General features: G+C 37.2%; 2 protein-coding genes across 3 annotated transcripts in view; one reads left to right on the top strand and one right to left on the bottom strand.

The window, feature by feature from the left end:
- Positions 1–20,238, top strand: part of LOC307162827 (riboflavin transporter 2-like) — a 285,939-nt gene that overhangs the window by 85,617 nt on the left and 180,084 nt on the right. The window lies entirely within an intron of this gene.
- The window catches only part of atp9b (ATPase phospholipid transporting 9B), a 57,240-nt gene that overhangs the window by 4,712 nt on the left and 32,290 nt on the right, over positions 1–20,238 (bottom strand). For both annotated transcript variants that reach the window (XM_079877864.1, XM_079877865.1), the window contains exons 15-28: positions 19,231–19,485; positions 12,667–12,828; positions 12,118–12,210; positions 9,683–9,766; positions 8,456–8,626; positions 7,500–7,598; positions 6,126–6,215; positions 5,879–6,023; positions 5,626–5,690; positions 3,173–3,328; positions 2,940–3,004; positions 2,749–2,857; positions 2,537–2,594; positions 376–579 (exon numbers count right to left, since the gene is read on the bottom strand). In XM_079877864.1, the coding sequence (XP_079733990.1) occupies positions 376–579; positions 2,537–2,594; positions 2,749–2,857; positions 2,940–3,004; positions 3,173–3,328; positions 5,626–5,690; positions 5,879–6,023; positions 6,126–6,215; positions 7,500–7,598; positions 8,456–8,626; positions 9,683–9,766; positions 12,118–12,210; positions 12,667–12,828; positions 19,231–19,485 (1,756 nt within the window). The remainder of the gene's footprint in view (positions 1–375; positions 580–2,536; positions 2,595–2,748; positions 2,858–2,939; positions 3,005–3,172; positions 3,329–5,625; positions 5,691–5,878; positions 6,024–6,125; positions 6,216–7,499; positions 7,599–8,455; positions 8,627–9,682; positions 9,767–12,117; positions 12,211–12,666; positions 12,829–19,230; positions 19,486–20,238) is intronic.

The following is a 20,238-nucleotide window of genomic DNA, read 5'->3' as shown; positions in this document are numbered from 1 at the left end:
CTTTAGCCCATTTTACCTGTTTGATAATTACGCACACCTGAATATAAGGCGCTTTTCACTTCCAGCCTTCCTTAACAATTATATATCACTTATAAATGATTAAATACAAAATTAATAGTAGTTATTAAGATTGATGTGGTTTGGAATTGGTATAATGTGCTTTGGAAAACAAATATGATCAGAACATCAACTTGCATAATAATTATGCACGCACTGTATAAATGAAAATAATGAAAATATAAAAAAAGTGAATAAAAGCGAAGAACATGTAGATAGGTAAATAATATATTAATAATATGCTAAATAATTTAGATTATAAATAATAATAAAATAAGAATTTTCGAAAAAATGTGTTGCACTGCTTTCCGTTCTTACCAAAGTATTCGTTTAAGAAGGCGAGGGAAGCAAAGTAGCAGCTTAGACTTATAAGTTCAGCTACGACCATGAGCCAGTGCCAGGTGCGGACAGTCAGCGCCACCATCAGCAGCTCCGTCAGGATCAGAGCAGTAAAAGAGATTGCCACCACATGCACAAACTCCTGATCGAACAGCACCAGGGCCCCGTACATCAGGATGCCCCCTGGTGGACAAACAGAAGATGTGTTTGAGTTGAACTAACAAGGACTGAGATGTTGCTAAGATGTCAGTTTAGTGTTATAGGCCTGGTTTCACAGACAAGGCTTAGAATAATCCAGGATTAGGCCTTGGTTTAATTAGGACATTTAAGTAGCTTTTATAAACGTGCCTTAGAAAAAAACATTACTGGCGTGCATCTTGAGACAAAACAAAGGTACTGACATATTTTTAGATATGTCAGTGCAAGTTGCGTTCAGTTGATACAGCTCAAACATGAATTCTAGGTCTAGGACTAGGCTTAAGCCTTGTCTGTGAAACCAGGGGGATAATGAGTATAAAAACATGTGCATGAAACACATTAGTGGTTATTAAATGAAACAGGGGAATAACTAACAAAAAAAGACCCTCCTTTAGACTGCAAGACCTGACAAATCCATAAGGTTTACTGATGTCCATCAAGACTGAGTTTCTTCCGTGATTTCTTGACCCTCGCTCATGGTCTGATCCCAATTCACACATGAGCGCGTCGAGCCCTGACCCCTACTCACAAGGCTCCACGCTCACTCGGCTCCTCAGCCTACTGTAACCGTCTCTGCTTTCATTTTAATCATAAATGCCAGCGCAATCCAGCCTAATGGCCTCTAACTGATCACATAATTGCCTCTCTTCATACGGCGAACATTCCTCAGGGTTACTCTCTGGACTAAATGAAATCTTTGCTCATATTTCCCTGTTGTTCTTGTCTCTCTGTATTAAGGTTTAATTAAAAAGCAGGAGCTGTCAGACGGGGACACTGATCTCTCTTGCTCGCTGCGCGGATCGATTTACAGTGCGGATAAGGCAGCCGTGTGCGCGTGAGAGCTGGCGGCGGTCCGAAAATCACATTCATGAAAAGAACTCGGCTGAATTTGCGGTGGACACGTTACATTGCGCTTCAAGGTTTATATCTTTGATGAAACGTTCATGGATTTATTTGTAGAGAACGTATCCATTTATGGTTAGTTTATATATGTCATGTTATCTCAGATTGGACTGGCTTTTTTAAAGTTTACAATTCTCTTTTATGTTTGTTCAGAGAATTTTGAGTACTGAGACAATCCACCTGGAGGAACCCAGGCACAATGGTGGTAGCTCATGCATCACTCCTCCTGGGATTCCAACCTAAGCCTAAAAGGAAATTGGTGTAAACCTTTTCGATGTTGAAATAATTCCTACAGCATTAGACCAGCATAATACTCAGAGAAAACTATAAACTCGAACCAGTTTCGTTTGTTTTCTTTGATCGTTTCAATGCCATTACAATTCTCGATTAAATTGCCTGATGCATAATAAAACAGGAAATGTTAGTAATGACTTGATTGGATTTGAAACAAATTGATTATTTACACTACGATTCAAAACTTTGGGGTCGTTAAGATTTTTTAATGTTTTCATGGTCTGCATTTATTTGATCAAAATACTGTAAAAAACAGTAATATTGTGAAATATTAATACAATTTAAAATAAGTTATTTTTTTATGTTTTAAATAATAATTTATGACCTGCTTCTTTATTAATTGAACTGTAGAAAATTATGTTTAGACATTTAAATAAATAATAATAAGAAGAAGAACCTGAAGTATTGATTTAGTACAGTGAGAAAAAAAAAAAAATCACAACATGTTGATATATAATTGTATCAGCACAACTCTATATTATTATAATTATAACTGACTATAACATTCCCTAATTGATGCATTTAAATTTTTAATTCCCTTTAAACTGAAAAATCCCCCCTTTCTGTGGCTCTGAGAATTCACAAGTTCACTGCACTGACAGTCTAATTTTCACATCTGGTCCAACTAGGATACAAAGTTCATGCCAAAACAACAACAACAACATAACATAAGACGAGAGTAAAGGTTATCGTTGTTGTTTACAGTCAAACAAAAATTTAACAACAACATTGTTCATCCATTTACCTTGATATACACTTATCAAAACCCAAATCAGGAAGGTCTTAAAGGACAGGGAACGGCCCTAGTGGAGGGAAAACCAAAGTCAGCACCGCTGTCATGCAGCAAACACAAACTCATGCCTTCATTCCTGTAACTTATATCATGTTTATCATGCAGATATTTGAGCTGATGGTTAGTTCTGATGATTACTGTTATAATGTCTGATATGTTGTTACCTTGGTGAGGTCTTTATAGAGCTCAGGATACAGCAGAGCCATTTCAGGCTTTACATCCTGATCCAGCACCAGAGAAAAGACAGGGAACATGGTGTAGATGGTGGCATAACTGGGAACAAATAAGCAAAATGTTAGGAAATCATGGTAAAAGGCAATATGATGTCCAAAAGTGCTATGTAGCCTTTACTTACCCCACCATGAGGAAACCTTGGTATAGAGGAACAGATGCGAAATAGAAAATAGAAGAAAACACAGCCTGAACGGGAAAACACAAATTTAAATCAAGATGTCAGCACTTCAAATCAAGAGGCAGCAACATAAGTGTAGTGCTCTTGGTGCTGAGAGCAAGCCAATTTACTGTATTGACTCGTCACTTCAGTGAACACTATATGACAACATTTACATGAGGCTCTACTTGTGTTACCTGCATGGTGGAGATGATCATGCCACGGTGCATGACAAACTGGCCAAGAGCTGCTGAACGTTTGTAGCTGTTGCGGCCATGTACCATTAGCAGTCTGCCGATGTGCTTGAACTGGGTAATGGAGAAATCTGCCGCCAGCGACGCCTGCTTTCCCTCCTGAAACACAAGTTTAGTTTTAAAATGACATAATGCACTTATGGGAACTCTGAAATAGTATACTGTTACTGTTCTTTTGTTATTATTTATTAAATAAATACATTTTATTTAGACTAGGTAGGAACAATTATTAAAGGTACTGTATATGAAAATGTCTCTGTAAATTATGTTTCCTAAAACTAAGAATGGATGAATGTCACGAAACCATTCATGAACATGCAGATCATATTACCTCAGGGCATTAAAATTCAGGGCAGAAACCGAAAATACTTTTAAAATTATTTCTTAAATGGGCATTTTTTTCTATAATTGTATTAATATAAAAATTTTTTATGAATTAAAAAAAATACAAGCCAATAAAATAACACTTTTATTGAAAGTAACACACTTAAATTAGACAGAAAATATATTAATATTAAATATCAATATATTATTCTTTATTCAGATCTTTGCAACAATCAGATTTAACGGATTTTTTTTGTTTTTGCTTTCCAAATAATTATCAATTATTCAAATAATGTATAGTCCTACAAAGCTATTCCTATTCGAGCATTTAAGCAGAGTGGGGAGCGTATCAGTGAATGAGAGGGTAGCGTCATTTTAACAGCGTTGCCCAACATGGCTATACCACACCATGTTACAACACAGTAGGCCTATTGCAAACAGAAACAAGTCTACAACTACATAGAAATTTCATGTCGGCGCAACACTTGAGTGGAATTTTTTTTCTTTCGAAAAGCATGAGCGGTAAATGAGTGGAGCATTCGCATGGACCATGACCAACTGAGCAGAGTGCATGTGCATAGAGCAGAATATTGAGGGGAACGCCACACGGTGAGAACGGCTAGAGCGAGAGTGAAACCTGGGCAGGACGGCATATATTTTTTGCAGTTTTTCTCTTTTGGCCAGAAACCGAAAATGCGCCGCATCCCCAGTAAAAAAAAAAAAAAAAAATATATATATATAGCTGCAAGCAGCAATTAAGGGGCCAAACACAAAAAAGTCTTGAGTTATGCAAGCATGCCTGGGAGAATCAGACCAACTGCAACAATGAATAATTAAAGACATTTTAGATTATTTTAGATATTCAGATGTTATAAGCAAAAAAATAAACAAATGTATATCTCCTGACCACTAGGTGGTTCTGTGGCAAAACTGTGCAGGTACATGCAACTGGTCATGGTTGTCATAAACACACACCAAGTTTGGTCTGAATACGCTAAAGAGTTACGGAAATATAGCCTCACGTCCACTTTGGTGTGCTCTTCGTCAAAGTCATTTGCACGTTATTCATAAGCGGTTTGACAAATCAACTTGAATTCCACAAATTTTTGTCAGCATGACGATGATCTGATTGAAAATCGGAGCAATGGTCTAGGAGGAGTTTGAAAAATAATTTTTCCGTGAAATTCAAAATGGCAGAAAATTCGTTACAGGTTGCATCCGAATCGTCTTGAGCCAAGGGATCAGAGGAACAAATAATTTTGTGTCTAGCCCTTATGTTTAAAAAGTTGTAATTTTGACAGTTTGTGGCATTAGAGGGTTTGAGTTAGAGACTTTGGCTATGGTGACTGTCCTCAATCTGTGTGCCAAATTTCATAACTTTCCTACAAGTGGTTCTATGGGCTGCCACAGACTTCCATGGCGGAAGAGGAAGAAGAAGATTTAAAAATAATCTAACGAGCAACACCAATATAAGATATCATAGGGTGACCATACGTCCTCTTTTTCCAGGACATGTCCGGCCGGGATTTCGAGATCGCCCAAAATATCCGGGATTCGGCTTTTGCTTTCTCGTCGCCATTCATTTTGTTTACATGCACACCTTTTGATTCAATAGGCCTGAATTAATTCCGATTGGTGAATCTGAATGTAGTGTTTACATGAACGCTAAACAAGTGATCGGTTGATGTGCGTTTTAGCATTGCTAAGAAAATTCCTGTGTTTTCGTCTCGATCGGGATCCGTGTGAAGCAGAATGCATGACCTGCAAAGTTGGCACGCACGTGTCAGTATCAAATAATGTAATAATGTAAACATAATGAATGGTGACTGTAGAAAGCAAAAGCCGAATCCCGGGCATTTTGGGCGATCTCGAAATCCTGGCCAGACATGTCCTGGTTAAACAGGATGTATGGTCACCCTAAGATATCACCAATATCACCAATGAGAGCAAAAGGAATTAGATGCAAAGAAGTAAAACACCTAGACACATTAAGATAATGTGGTTCATTAAAGATGAATTGAAAAGTTACAGCAACAGGAAAAGACAATCCAAGTGAATGAGAAATACCTTACCTTCCCTTCAATACCAATACCACAGTCTGCTGCTTGGATCATGCTGACATCATTTCCTCCATCGCCTGAGCACAGAGATAAGAAAGATGATAGCGGGAAAACATGAGAAGACACTGTGAATACAGTCATCTTTACCGCTCTGAAAGATTCATGTGCTTGGAGAGAGAGTTCGGTTTAAGTGGGTTTTGTCTCAGCTACTACATGATGGGACTTAAAGCTCAACAGACTAAGGAGAGAAGCGGAGAGGACTGACCTATGGCACATGTTCTGTTGGCTGTATGTTGCTGTAACAATCGAACTATTTGAGCTTTCTGCGTGGGAGAGCAGCGACAGCAAACCACAGCGGGGCACTGACACGCCAGCTCCACAAATTCATGCTCGTAGTACCGCAGACAGACCTGATGGGACACACATAGAGAGATATAATCAGTATGAGAACGTCAATCCTGAATGATCATACATGATTGTGTTGAATATATGGAATATTTCAGGTGTTTTACTTCCAGAGAGTCTCCTGATATGACCAGTGCACAGTCGTGTTTCCTCCTGAAGGCGTTCAGCTCCAGATGAGCCTCGCCCCTACTGGACACCTACCAAAAAAAACATAAAACACATCCTATTACTAAAGCCATGTTCAGACTGTCAGTCCAAATCCACTTACTGGAATCTGATCTATGGAATGGAGATCTGATCTATAGCTATGTTCACACTGCAAGCCTTAATGCTCAAATCTTATTTATTGCTCAGATATGATTTTTATTTTTATTTTTAATGTGGCCGATATCAGATTCCAGTGTGAACTGATCCGAACTGACCCGCATGCGCAAAAGAACAATAACAAGATAGGAAGTAGCAAACTGTCATACGGAAGTAAACATAGAGGTAACTGAAGTCAGCTTTTCCAGTACATTTATAATGTGCCGCAGAAGTCCGCAAATTTGATAAGGAGGATGAAGACAAGGATGTGGAGAAAGAGAGCAAAGTTTTTCTAGATTTCCCTCGAGTTTCGCTTATATAGAGCTGTCACCGTGATAGTTAGACCTCACTGTCCCTCCACTGAGTACTGTCACGGCTGTCTTCCATATTAACCGAGGGACCAAAGAACTACTGGTACGTAAAATCTTTGGAGGGACTTTCGTCAGCATTTAATTGTGATGAATGTTGATCTAGAGTGACATAAATGTCGCATGAATTCCGATATAACCATTCAGACTGAGGTCACATTGCAAAACATCCAACCTGTATCTGATTTAGTACCACATATAGAAGTGGCCAGAATCTGGATCAGAATATAGAAAAATCTGATTCAATGTGGTTTGCGTGGTTCACACTGTAATGAAAAAACAAAACAACATCAAAACAGAACTGAGTCACATATGAGCAAGAAAACTTGGGCCACTTTTCCCTGCAGTCTGAACGTAGCCTAAATTATTGACCTGCCAACAGAATTTGACACCCCTGGTTCCAAACTGTGTATCGCAACTGTTTAGATCCCATTTGTGTGTCTCGTGGCAATTTTTTTAGTTTTCTGGAATATATGCGTTGGTTTTCTACGCCAAAAACACATCCTTGTTTCTGCACTGACGTCAGACGTGTTTACGTTTACGTGGCATGAGAAAGTGCCATAAAGGCAGAAAAGCTACGGGAAATCCAATCAGTGGTCAGACTGAAACGGATTTCCAGAAATAAGATTTAAATAGAATTTCAAACCACTGCAGCTTGAAACGGATTTGTCCATTTTTTTATTGCCCACACTATGTTCGGTGAAATGACAGTGTTGGACTGACAGTCTGAACAAGGCTTAAAACACCACAGAGGTTTCACTCTAACTCCATTACAGTTAAAATCCAAATGATCAGTGGTTCTGATCCTACCGGTCTGAAGATATGGATGTCTTGACTTCTGGACACTAAATGGGAGCTTTTGGCGATACATGTAGCAGTTTCCAGCTTGTCTCCGGTCAACATCCAGATCTGAAACATTAAGAAGAACCCAATGGTCAATATTAACCCTATAAAGCCTGAAATATGAAATCATAGAATTTTTTTTATGGAAAATGTTATTGAATGATATACAAAAAAAAAAAAAATAGACAAAATATAGACAAAATCTAAAAAAATTAAATCATAATTAAAAAGTCTGAATATGTGTTGTTGAGTATTATATAGAGCATTATATTTAATACATCAGGCTTTTATGGTATTAAATGGGAGAATATGGAGCTCATATTCAAGGATGAAAAAAAACATCTTAAAGAGGCACAAATTGAGCAAAAAAATGCAATTTAGTGCAGTTTCTGATATGTATATGGCCAAAAAGTAAGATGGAATTCTCATAGCTTGTAATGTAAATCAATGAGATGTTTATAAATATTGGTTGTATCTCCCAATATTATGTCTTAGTAAGATGGCATTAAAATGCGCCATTTTATGATCAATGTTCTGCAGTTCTCACTGTGGGGGGCAGACCATATAATGCAATACAATACAATGATGACTGAGAGGTGTACAAATAAATCTTCCTCAAAGGCCAGATGCATCATATTTTATACTCACATTTTAATAAGATTTAAAAAAATAAAAATTATTCATGGATAATCAAGTAAACCTAAGTTGGTTTAGTCCAGTAAGAGATCACCTTGAAATATTTCTAACAATATAAAAATGTATTCTTACATTTACTTCATAAAAATTCACATCATTGATTTCACATCAAACAAACAGTATGTACAGTGCATATACAGTAGGCTTTATAGGGTTAAATTCTTAATATGTATATGGGCCTAGTGTTTGGGTGTTCAAATACTTTTGGCCATAAGATGTATGTGTACCTTGATCCCAGCATTGCGGAGGAGCTCCAGCGTGGGCCGGACATCCGCCTGCAGCTGATCTTCCACTCCAGTGAGACACAGAAGCTCCATCTCTCTCTCCAGACTCTCCACCACTGCCGCCACCTTCAGGGCGCGATCATGGATACTCAACTTTGCCTGATTATAACGACTCTGGATAGATCATAGAGATGGATAAAATCTGTGTTAAGTTATAAGGATTTGAAATTGGCCTTGCTTCAGTAGAATTAGAATTGGTAAATTTGATCTGAGTCAGTTCAAACTGACCAATGAATCAATTCCAAAATCTGATACAATGATTTGTTTGCAACAGCAACACAAGTGACATTATTCATAAATGAAAAGGATTTAATAAAAATTTCCTGTAAAAATTGCTGTATATTACTATTCGAAAGTTTGGGGTTGCTGATTAAAAAAAACTGAACTTTTGTTCAGTACAGATGCATTAAATTAATCAAAAGTGATAGTAAATACATTTATAAGATTTCTATTTCAAATAAATGATGTTCTTTTAAACATAATACTCTAAGAATACCTTTACATCAAAACATCAAAATGCATCACTGTTTTCAACACTGATAATAAGTAGAAATTATTCTTGAGCAACAAATCAACTTTTCAGAATAAACTCTGAATGATCATGTGACAGACTGAAGACTGAAGTAATGGTATGGTATGGAATATGGTATGGGAATAAATTACATTTTAAAATATATAAAAATAGAAATTAGTTGTACTAATATATCACAGTATTATTGTTTTTCTGTGTTTTTAAACAAATAAATACAGTCTTGGTGACCATAAAAAAAATTATTTACATTTTTTTTTTTTAAAGAATCTTACTCACCCCAAACTTTTGAACAGTAGAGTACATGAACAGTATATTGGTTCTAAATTAATAAAACATAATTAAATATATGTTTTCCTTGTGTTTGTTTGATTAAAACATGTGGGAAATATGCCTAGATCATTTATAATTCTCTTTTACTGCATTTTATTTATTACATGAAACAATTTGTATCTACTTGTCACCAATAACTGTTTGCTTGAAATGATGGTTCCTCTGCCCGAGTACAAAAATCACAACTTCAAACTATTTCAAAACAAATCCATGAATTCTAAAAAGTTGAAAAATATCAAGATATATATTAACCTACATTTTAATTTACTTCACTATCTGAGGGCAGAAGCAAAGTTGGTCTATCATACCTCAAAGTCCTGGTATTGCTCTTCAGTCAGTGATTTCTTTGCCACCACCAGCGTCCGGAGGCCCTCTCTGGCCATGTTCCCACACTGAGACAACATAATACAACACACAACTACAGTTACATCTGCTACAGCCACGGTGTGTGAGGCAATGAACTCAAATGGTATACAGAAGGCATTGGAACAATGATATAAACAATGCTTTTAACACAATTGTATTTACAGGAAACATCAAAACACTGTCACACAAATAGATAAATGCAAACACGCGCACAGAATGGATCAATTGTGAAAAATACAACAGTGCCTATGGGAATCTTTGAGCAGACTGTAAAAGATGTGGGACAGCGGTTTATTTTTGATATGAAAATGCAACAGGCGAAAGTGATGCAGTGATTACTTATTGACCCGTCCTCATAACGGCGTCTAACACATACACACAGCGCATCGTGAACAGGCCGATGAGGATTATGACATGATGCTCCCAGTCATAGGCCTTTATTGAGGTCATTCATTAATTAATAAGCCTCATCTCCGCCCCTCATCGACTGAATATTGCCAATACAGATCGTAATCATCAAAGCGAGAAATGCATGTGTGATGATGGGCTGAGCTGATTGTCCTTGATCACAAAGGATAGGACAGGCCGAGCTGCTTGTTATGCTTGGCGGTACCTTATCATATGTGTTGATTCTTAATTCAACAGGGTCATATGTTCATAAAGTCATTCATTCAAGGGATTCAACACCAAAAACACTGCCGTATAGAATATGTATGTATGCATGTATGCATGCATATACAGTACCGTTCAGAAGTTTGGAGATTTTCTAATATTTTTTTTAGGTCTTATGCTCACCAAAGCTGCATTTATTTGATCAAAAATACAGTAAAAACAGGAATACTGTTGAATATTATTACTAATTAAAATAACTGTTTCTTTTTTATTTTAATACATTTTAAAATGTCATTTATTCCTGTGATGGCAAAGCTGAATTTCAGCTTCATTACTCCAGCCTTCAGTGTCCCATGATCCTTCAGAAATCATTCTAATATGCTGATTTGGTGCTTAAGAAACATGTACTATTATTTTGAAAACAGTTGTGCTGCTTAATATTTTTGTGGAAACCATGATACATTTCTTTCCCAATCTTTACTGTCACTTTTGATCAATTTAATGCTTCCTTGCTGAATTAAAGTATTATCTGTTTAGAAAAAAAGTCTTCATGACACCAAACTCGTGAACAGTAGTGTATGCATAGGCGGATAGAGGGTTGTCCCCCCTCTAAAAATATAATTAAAAACCATGCAGTGTATTGTAAATAATATAATGATATATACTTAAAATAATTGTGTACCTGGTAAAACAATACAAACGATTTAAGTTCAGAAACATTTTGAGTCCCCTCTCCCTTGCCTCACAGCGCTCCATTAAGTCGGCTATCAAGGCTATCTTATTCACTTTAATCATCGGATGAAGTGATTATTTTTCTATTTAATACAGATGATGCTGTGTCATTAATAAATTAGTCATGACAAAAAAAAATTATGATATCCAATCTTTTTTCCATGAGTCATGTCAGCGATTATAATGTTACCTAGCTTGTTTGGTAGCTTGTTTAATACAGTATCTTGTTGGATAGTAAGTCACCCACTACAACTAACACACCGATAAGCCTATGTGTGAACTGATATTAGCCTAATTTTGTAGACCTACCGTTGTGTTGGGATTTGCTCAATATGATGTTAAGTGGCAGATCAGACGAAACCTAAAATACTATGTGGTGGACACAAGATCATTTAATAATTATAATATGACCGCGTGGTGAACCTATGAACCTAACTCATATTTAAACAACTATCCCTTTGTGTAAGCTACAAGTACAAAATTGGCTGAATTATTAGTGTCCCCTTCAAAAATTGCTCTTTAGAATTTTTTTGTTTATTGTCCCCCCCCCCCCCTACTGTTAGACGAAAATTACACCCATGAGTGTATGTATGTAACTTGCGTACAATATGTAAAAATGGTTTGATATTTTTGTATTCCTGTTAACATTTTTATAGTTTTGTAATTGTGAGTGCCCTAACTGTTTTATTGTTTAAATTTAGCTAAAAAATTAGACAACTACTGTAGCACTAGTCACCCCTACATCCACATTTGTAAGATCTAGGGACATTTTTCTTGTGTGTGTGTGTGGATAAATTACATTTGAGGGACAAATATAAAGGTACTGCATTTTTTTTTTTTTGATTGCATTTGATTGTGTGTGTGTAAATACAGATTATGAATCGGATACAAAAACAATGAAAAATGCAAATAAACAAACAAAAACAAGAAGGGTCACAGAAACAGACAATTAGGTTTATTCATAAGCTCACCAGCCTGCATGATAAAGCAGAATGGCGATTTTCTCCATCAACAATGGTTCATGTATTCTTACCTCCTCCTCCAGCCAATCATTGTACTGTACAATGCTCGCCATAGCAACATCTGCCCCTTTCATGTAAAACGTGATGTCGCCAGTAGCCTCCTCCTGAAACATAATCAATTCAAAAGAGAACACTTAAAAACATGTCTAAATCATTAGCGTGTTCAACTGTAGAGTACACGACACCAACACTCCTAAAGTTATTAGTGAAAAAGTCAAACAGATGTGATTTGCGCCCACACAAATACGTCAAAAGCTAGTCATAAATACTCTTATGCATGAAATGTAACAGACAAACAAACAAAAAACAAACACAACACACTCACAGAAACGCTCAAGTACAGAGTTCTGAAGTATATAATAGCTTACTCAGCAAAGACTTAAGGACACAAAGCCAGTCTGCAAAGGGAGCATTTTCAAACACACATTTTCACATTTATATTTTCCCCAGATTTTTATTTATTTATTTTTTTACAATGTTTGAATTGAGAAAAATATGTCATTTTGAACACGTACTGTACGAACAAGCTCGCACACGTAGTGCTGTAGTGCGAGACGTACCCTGACAATGATGCCCATGCGCTTGCTCTCTGAGGTGAAGGGGAAGATCTGCAGGATGTAATAGGTCAAGATCTGTCCGGCTGGGGTCTTCAGCTGGAGGGACGTCAGGTCTCTGTTCACCAGAGTCAAACCCATACTCTCAGTCCAGCGCACCAGAGCCACCTACACAACAAGTGAAAGAACTTTTTTTATTTTTGTGAAAGATGTGTGGTTTTGTATGAAAGCTTTCAAGCAGAAATTCAAATTTGGTAATGGACTTTCACTTCAGATACGCTCTGTAAGTGGTAGACCAATCACAACAGACTAAGCCATCTGACCAATCAGAGCAGAGTAGGCTCTCGGAAAGGAGGGGTTGAAAGACTGAATCCTTTATCAACCATTTCAAACTCTTTGAGAAATTAGAGATGCTGCAATGTATATTATGAGAAAATGAAAGTGTTTTTTGACTGTGGATGCACGTAAACCTATTGTAGGAGACCTCAAAAACAAAACTAGGAACCTTTAAAATAGCATAATTGGGGCACTTTAATTGTTTTTTTTCAAAAAGACATTTACATTTACCCTGAAGAATAAAAATGTGCAGTAAATGGTAAAACTGTTTGAGCTACAAACCACTGTGTTTATAATTAAGCCACTACAATAAAGCAACATGGGAAGAAATACCAGTTTGCAATATCAAGCAGCATAACAAACTTTTTTGTACAGCTAAAAAAATAACTGGATGCGGATGACACTGGAAGAAAGTTTACAAATGGCTGCACCCACTCTTACGTAATAAAAAAAAAGGTGGATACTTGGGAAAATAAATTTAGAATTCGAAAAAAAAAAAAGTTATGTTCTGCACAAGGTCTGTGTCACTAATTGCATTTCTGAAAATTAAATTTGTGACATTGATCATGGGAATTCTTGTACAGTGAGATTTCCATTGGAGCACACGATTTTGTTCGGATCATTCTCAAATCATGCTCATGATCAACATGATCATCAGGTTTTACATAAACTTGTGGAGCTCATGCAGCTTTAGTGCTTAAAGCAAAAGAGGGACAAACCAAATACTGAGACTTTCTGTTAATAATTCAACTTTTGATCTAAGTGTTACACTGACAATACAAGTCATGATGAAAAGTAAATTAGTAGTAAATGTAATAAATCAAATAAATATTTAGTTCCTCCGTCTCAGACTTCTTGACCCTGCTGTTTATCTCAAAGAGAAAGATCCTAGCCATCACTGCAAATTATGCCTTTGCAGCCCTGTGATTAAATCTGCTTTCTTTGCCCTTACACACATCTGAACACAGCTAGAACTCTAGTTTATGACATTTCAATGTGATATGACTAATTAGCCAGTCTTCTATCAACCTGACAGTGCTAAATGATGCCCTCAAGAGCACACACACAGACACACACACACAAGAGTAACTCAGGTGGTGGGGAAATGCCTTCAGGAGACGAGCAGGGAACTGTTTTACGACACAGGGGAGAGCCTTTAATACACTCTATCAATCATTTCAGCAGTACAGGAAGAAAAGCTGTAATCATAAACCAAGATCACTGCGCCTTCAAGAAGCGGAGAGGATTGGAACCGCACCATGTGACCTACGACCACATGAAGACGTGGCTGTTATTTAATAAAGAGACCAGATGTGACAGGAAATATGATACAACGTCATAAAGAAGGCATAGTGGAGATGGCTTTATCGGACAAAGCAGCTTCATCTAAGAATTTAGATGAGTAATTCAAAAAGTTTATCTGAAGTCTATCTTTCGCTTATCGCTATTAAACAATATATTTTTTATACTTTTACAATGACTTTTACATGACTTTCAGTTGTTTGTGGTCACTGGCCTTTAAAAAAAAAATCTAGAGACGTGCTAGGCATAACTAGATTTTTTTTTTTTTATGTCATTAATTTATTATTATAAATGATTAATTATTATTATTACATTATCTAGGCCTGAAAATCAGAATTATTTTAAAATGTCATTGCATTGCAGAACTTAAGTCAAAATATTAATCAAAATCGTATTTACTTTAACCTCATTCTAACCAAAAAAATTGAACATACCATAACTCTCTTGTACGAGTGGCCCATCTTTTTGTGACAACTTCTATTTAATAGGCTAAAGGTTAGAGGTCAATACTATATTTTTCCAAGAGGAACCAAAGGTCAACAGCCACTGAACACTGTCATCTCATCTGAATAAGCTAAAACCACTAATAAAACCATCAGTGAACTTCCATTACCCCCCATAAGTAAAACTTCATTATCGGACATAACAAACGGTCTTGCTCATGAGAATGTCCGATCATTAAAGGTCATGATAAACCTCTGACCCTTGACACTGTGGGGTCAAAGGTCACAAATGACTTAAAGTAAGTGTGCGGAAAGGCATCTGGGTTATTCGATCCCTGAACTCGGCTTCTCTTTAGGAATATTATCGCTTTGCGTCTGTCATATTAAAGGCTGAAAAGGCTGGAGGTCTTTGAGCGAGCGCACAGACACAGGCGCCGATGAGAGTGACACGTAGAAAAAGACTAGTGTTAACCGCTAGTCTCTCAGAGAAAATTAAATATTGATCAATCCCGGAGTGAAGACGTTGGAGAGATAAGACCTGGGCATTAAAGAAAATAAATAAGTAGACACATCAAGGGAGAAGAGAGGACAGGCAATTCCACTAAAGAGGGAGATGGACAGATTTCTTTTTCCTTTTATCACTCTCAAAAGATATCTACCTCTACAGAAGGTCCTGAAGAAAAAGATGCTTGGGTTGTATAAAGGAAAAATGAAAGAGCACTGGAATATTCTCAATTTATGTAATGACTGCAGCATTGTCTTTAAAACAATCAATGCTTTGAAAACGACTGCCCTTCATTAGTTCATCTTCATTAGATCCTGCAAGTGAACAGCAAACATTGTATAGAATTATCTGAATGGGTTATTCACCTAAACACAAATATGTTGTCATCATTTACTGACCCCACCTTGTTAAAAGACAGGTTCTCTTTATTACAGACAAAAAAAAAGAAAAGAAAGAAATGCTCCACAAGCTGTGAGTCTCCTAAAATGACAAGCTAACTGAAAAAATCATATGCTAATAAAAACGAGGCTGTGAAGGAAAGACATAAAGTCCGTTCAATTGGTTATACTTTTGTATACCTTTATTTCATATAGACTTTCTGTCATTTTTAGGGATGGGCGCTGGTCACCATTCACTTTTATTGTATGATGAAAAGCAGTGCAAACATCCTACTAAACTTCACCTTTTGTGTTCCACAGTAGAAAAAGAATCACAAAGGTTTGGATGATTATGACAGAAATGTAATTTGGGGATGAATTATTCCTTATAGTCCAGCCTTTAACAGTTCTTCATTCCTCTCTGTTAAAAAAATATGTTTAACTATAATGAGCCTGACGTATCCCTCCATCTATTTGAGGACTGCTGCCATTGTGACATATGTTTGGCCTCAATGCCTTTTCTGCCATTTATTTAGTGCTTTTCTTACCAACAACTCATTCAAAATATTGTTGCTCTACAACGGATCTATAAATATCTACGATCTCTCAACACAAATGATGACCGAGTCCTTCCTGGTGTGTGACCTACCCATGCCCCCTCTGCTTCTGATATTTATTGAGCCCTCTCAGATTTCTCTACTAACACAGAGTCTATATTACCATCCAATAAGGCAGTAAATTCAAGGCTAAAGTGGGGGAGTCATAAATAGTAAAGCAGCGATATATAGGATTACACCGTTAGAGGAATGAGAAGACCAGTGTCAATGCAATCTGTCTGTTTTCTAAATAAAAAAATAAAATAAAAACCGCTGGAACCGCTCATGGTGAAAATTACAAAAATGACTAAGAGAGGTAAAATGCTAAAAACAAAAATATACTAATCAAAAAAGCAAAGATTTTCATTGCCAAAACTAGTGCTGTCAATGCGTTAACACATGCGATTGATTTTTGTCCAGTTTAACGCGTTAAAATATCTATCGCAATTAACGCAGCATCCGTATTTTCTGCCATCCTTTGGCTAGCGTTACATTATCTGATCACGCTCTTATTCATGCAAATGCTTTTAAAACCATTCAAGCGCAATAAGACAAAAGAAAACGCACTGTCTGTGAATGTCCTTACACACACGACGCACAGAAAGACACGCGCCAGTCTCGTGCACACAGACAGCGCAAGATTAGAGTTCTCTTGCGCTTGAACAAACAATAACACACACATTTATGCTAAAATGTCAGTTTTGTCTAGAATCCTCATAAGAGCAGCCTTAAATTGAGTTAAATAAAGTCTAAATGAACCAAGCGGGAACCTCCCTGTCTCTCTCTTGAAACCAACACGGAAGTGAATTCAACGGCAATTCATCGACTGGCCACTTGAGGCTGGGTGCAGAAGTGAGTCAAATCTGTATCTCCCCCATGTTAAAATACCCAACTTTACAGCAGAAAAAACACGTTTACAGCCTGGAGCAAAAAGTGGCTTTGGTCTATATAGCTTATTTTTCCCTTCATGACAACTGTGAGGGGGGTGATTTTTTTTTATAACTCATCCGTTTACATTATATTAAGCCTTAAAGTTCTGCATAATTAAAGGGATAGTTCACCCAAAAATGAAAATTCTGTCATCATTTACTCTCCCTCAAGTTGTTCCAAACCTGTATGATTTCCTTTCTTCTGCTAAACACAAAAGAAGATATTTTAAAGAAGGTTGGTAATTAAACAGTTGCTGGTCCCCATTGACATTCATAGTATTTTTTTTTCCTACTATGGAGGTCAATGGGGTCCATCAGTCGTTTGGTTACCGACTTTCTTCAAAATATCTTCTTTTGTGTTCAGCAGAAGAAAGAAAGTCATACAGGTTTGGAACAACTTGAGGGAGAGTAAATGATGACAGAATTTTCATTTTTGGGTGAACTATCCCTTTAAGGGTGTCCACTTTTGAGTGACCGGTGGATTCCCGCTGCAGTGGTCATTAGTCATCATTAGCCGTTTGTCTGCTGTTTGTTACGGTACTGATCCACTTTTGCGACCCCACATTTGTACATTAATGGGCGTTACCGCTATGGGCGTGGTTTTGACCGAGTGGGAAATGTTGCGTATTAGAACAGAGGACCTGCGAGAGACTTCCCCCCCCCGTCTCCATATGCTCTACTTCTATTGGATAGTCGCGTCGCGTTCAACGGAATTCATTTGCATAAAGATGGGCATCGGCCAGCTTTTTGACGCGCAGCATTTTTCCAAATGAAGCGCCGCCTTCCCGGAACGCTTTGCGGGCGCGTCAAAGTCGCTTGACGTCACCCAAAGGAATAAAGTGGAGTGCGGAGGGACAGAAGTGTCGCACGGACAAGTGGATCATTACCGTTACGGTACAGATCCACTTTTGCGACAAGACTGTCGCGTGGTGTCACGACGCCTCCCCACATTTGTTAGTTTATGGGCATTTACCGCTATGGCCGTGGTTTTGACCGAGCGGGAAATGTTGCGTATTAGAACAGAGGACCTGCAAGAGACTCCCCCCCCCCCCCCCCCCGTCTCCATATGCTCTACTTCTATTGGATAGTCGCGTCACGTTTAACGGAATTAATTTGCATAAAGATGGGCATCGGCCAGCTTTTTGACGCGCAGCAAGTCGCTTGACATCACCCATAGGAATAAAGTGGAGTGCGGCGCAACAGAAGTGTTGCACGGACAAGTGGATCAGTACCGTTAGGCGTCACGTTACCTCAGCTAATTGTCTGACTGTAAAAATAAATAAATTCGGGAGTGACGCGCTACCAAGATGGCGACGGTCAGCCACGCCCACTTTAGGCTTCAAAAACAGTCTTCAGAAACCTACGGGTGACGTCACGGACACTACGTCCATATTTTTTTACAGTCTATGAAATTGAGAGGCGTGTGATATCCGCGTCATGTGCAGCAGCGCCGGGTCTTAAAGGGACAGCAGCCACTAATGCTGTCGGTCATTAAAGTTAATCAAAGAACAAAGGTAACAGAGAAAATTACTCACAACTCTTGACTTTCGAAGCTTTAATTAGGATTAATCTATATAATAGGATTAATCTATATTTTATTTATAATATATTTTTTTAAAGCCTAATAAATGTTAAACAATAGATAGCTTTCCATACACTATAATGTTGAATGGCTATAATTAATGTTTAAAATAGGGTGGAAAATATAATTTTCATCGAGACATCAGTAGCTGTATTAGTATCGGGGATACTGGCCTTCATTCATAAAAAGATGCCATTAAACATGAATTTAAAATATATTGTCTTTATGTTGTTTCTACATTAATTTGAAGAGTAACTGTGAAATTTTTACATTATAAAATATATAAAAAACGTATAAAAATGTTTGTGTTTTTAATTGTGATTAATCGCGATTAATCAGAGAAAAATTGTGAGATTAATCTAATAAAAAAATGTAATCGATTGACAGCACTAGCCAAAACGTACTATTATTTTTTTCAAATAAACATTTTTTATGACGTCAACATGTATGTAAATAAATAAATATGTTAGTCATCTTTCAGGATCTCCCATCGTTCTTACTTCATCAGGACTGGAGGCCTGGTAAGTGCGGTTGTCATCGCTAAAGTCCTGGTCGGCCTCTGTGCTCTCCGGTTCCGTGCTGGTACCGTTCACACGGGATTCGTATACCGGTGTAACATTGTGGCAGAGGGCGATGGCTTTCACGGCCTCGTGGATCCGGCTACTCACGCTCTTGCGAACCTTCGGTGCAGGCGGCTGTGGTTTACGTGAGGGTGTTGAACTCGCACTACTGCCATTAGACTGCGCCGTGCTCACCTGGAGAGACACAAAGCAGAAATATCAAGAGTGAGCTCCAGCTTCAGAAGTAACATCACATGCTCAATGATGTTGCATTTAGTTGATCAAAAATACAGTAACATAGTGAAATATTATTACAATTTAAAATAACTGTTCTGTTTTGATTTATTGTAAAATGTCATTTGTTTCTGTGATGGCAAAGCTGAATTTTCAGCAGCCACATTGATCAGTGTCACATGATCCTTCAGAAATATGGTTATTTGGTGCTCAAGAAACATTTCTTATTATTATCAATGTTGAAAACTATAGAAACTTGTTTCTGCCACAGAATAAAAATTAAAAAAGGTAATTGCGACTTGTCTCAAAATTACTTTTTAACTTTAACTCTCAGAATTGTGTGATATAAAGTCGATATTGTGTTAAAAAGTCAGAATTGTGAGATATAAACTTGCAATTCAGAATTTTTTTTCTCAGAATTGCATGTGTATATCTCACAATTCTGAATTTACAACACGCAATTGCGACTTTATATCATGCAATTTTGACTTTATATCTCGCAATTGCGTGTTATAAAGTCCGAATTGTGAGATATAAACTCGCAATTCTGAGGAAAAAAGTAATTCCTTTTATATATAACTCGAAATCGCAATTTATAACTCGCAATTGTGAGTTTATATCTCATAAAGAGATATAAACTCGCAATTGTGAGATAAAAAGTCGCATTTATATTTGAATATATATACAGTACCAGTCAAAAGTTTGGAAACGTTA

Source organism: Squalius cephalus (assembly GCF_949319135.1).
Source record: "Squalius cephalus genome assembly, chromosome: 8".
Classification (NCBI taxonomy): Eukaryota; Metazoa; Chordata; class Actinopteri; order Cypriniformes; family Leuciscidae; genus Squalius; species Squalius cephalus.
The sequence above is the reverse complement of the archived record's forward strand: the minus strand, read 5'-3'. Positions and strand labels throughout refer to the sequence as shown.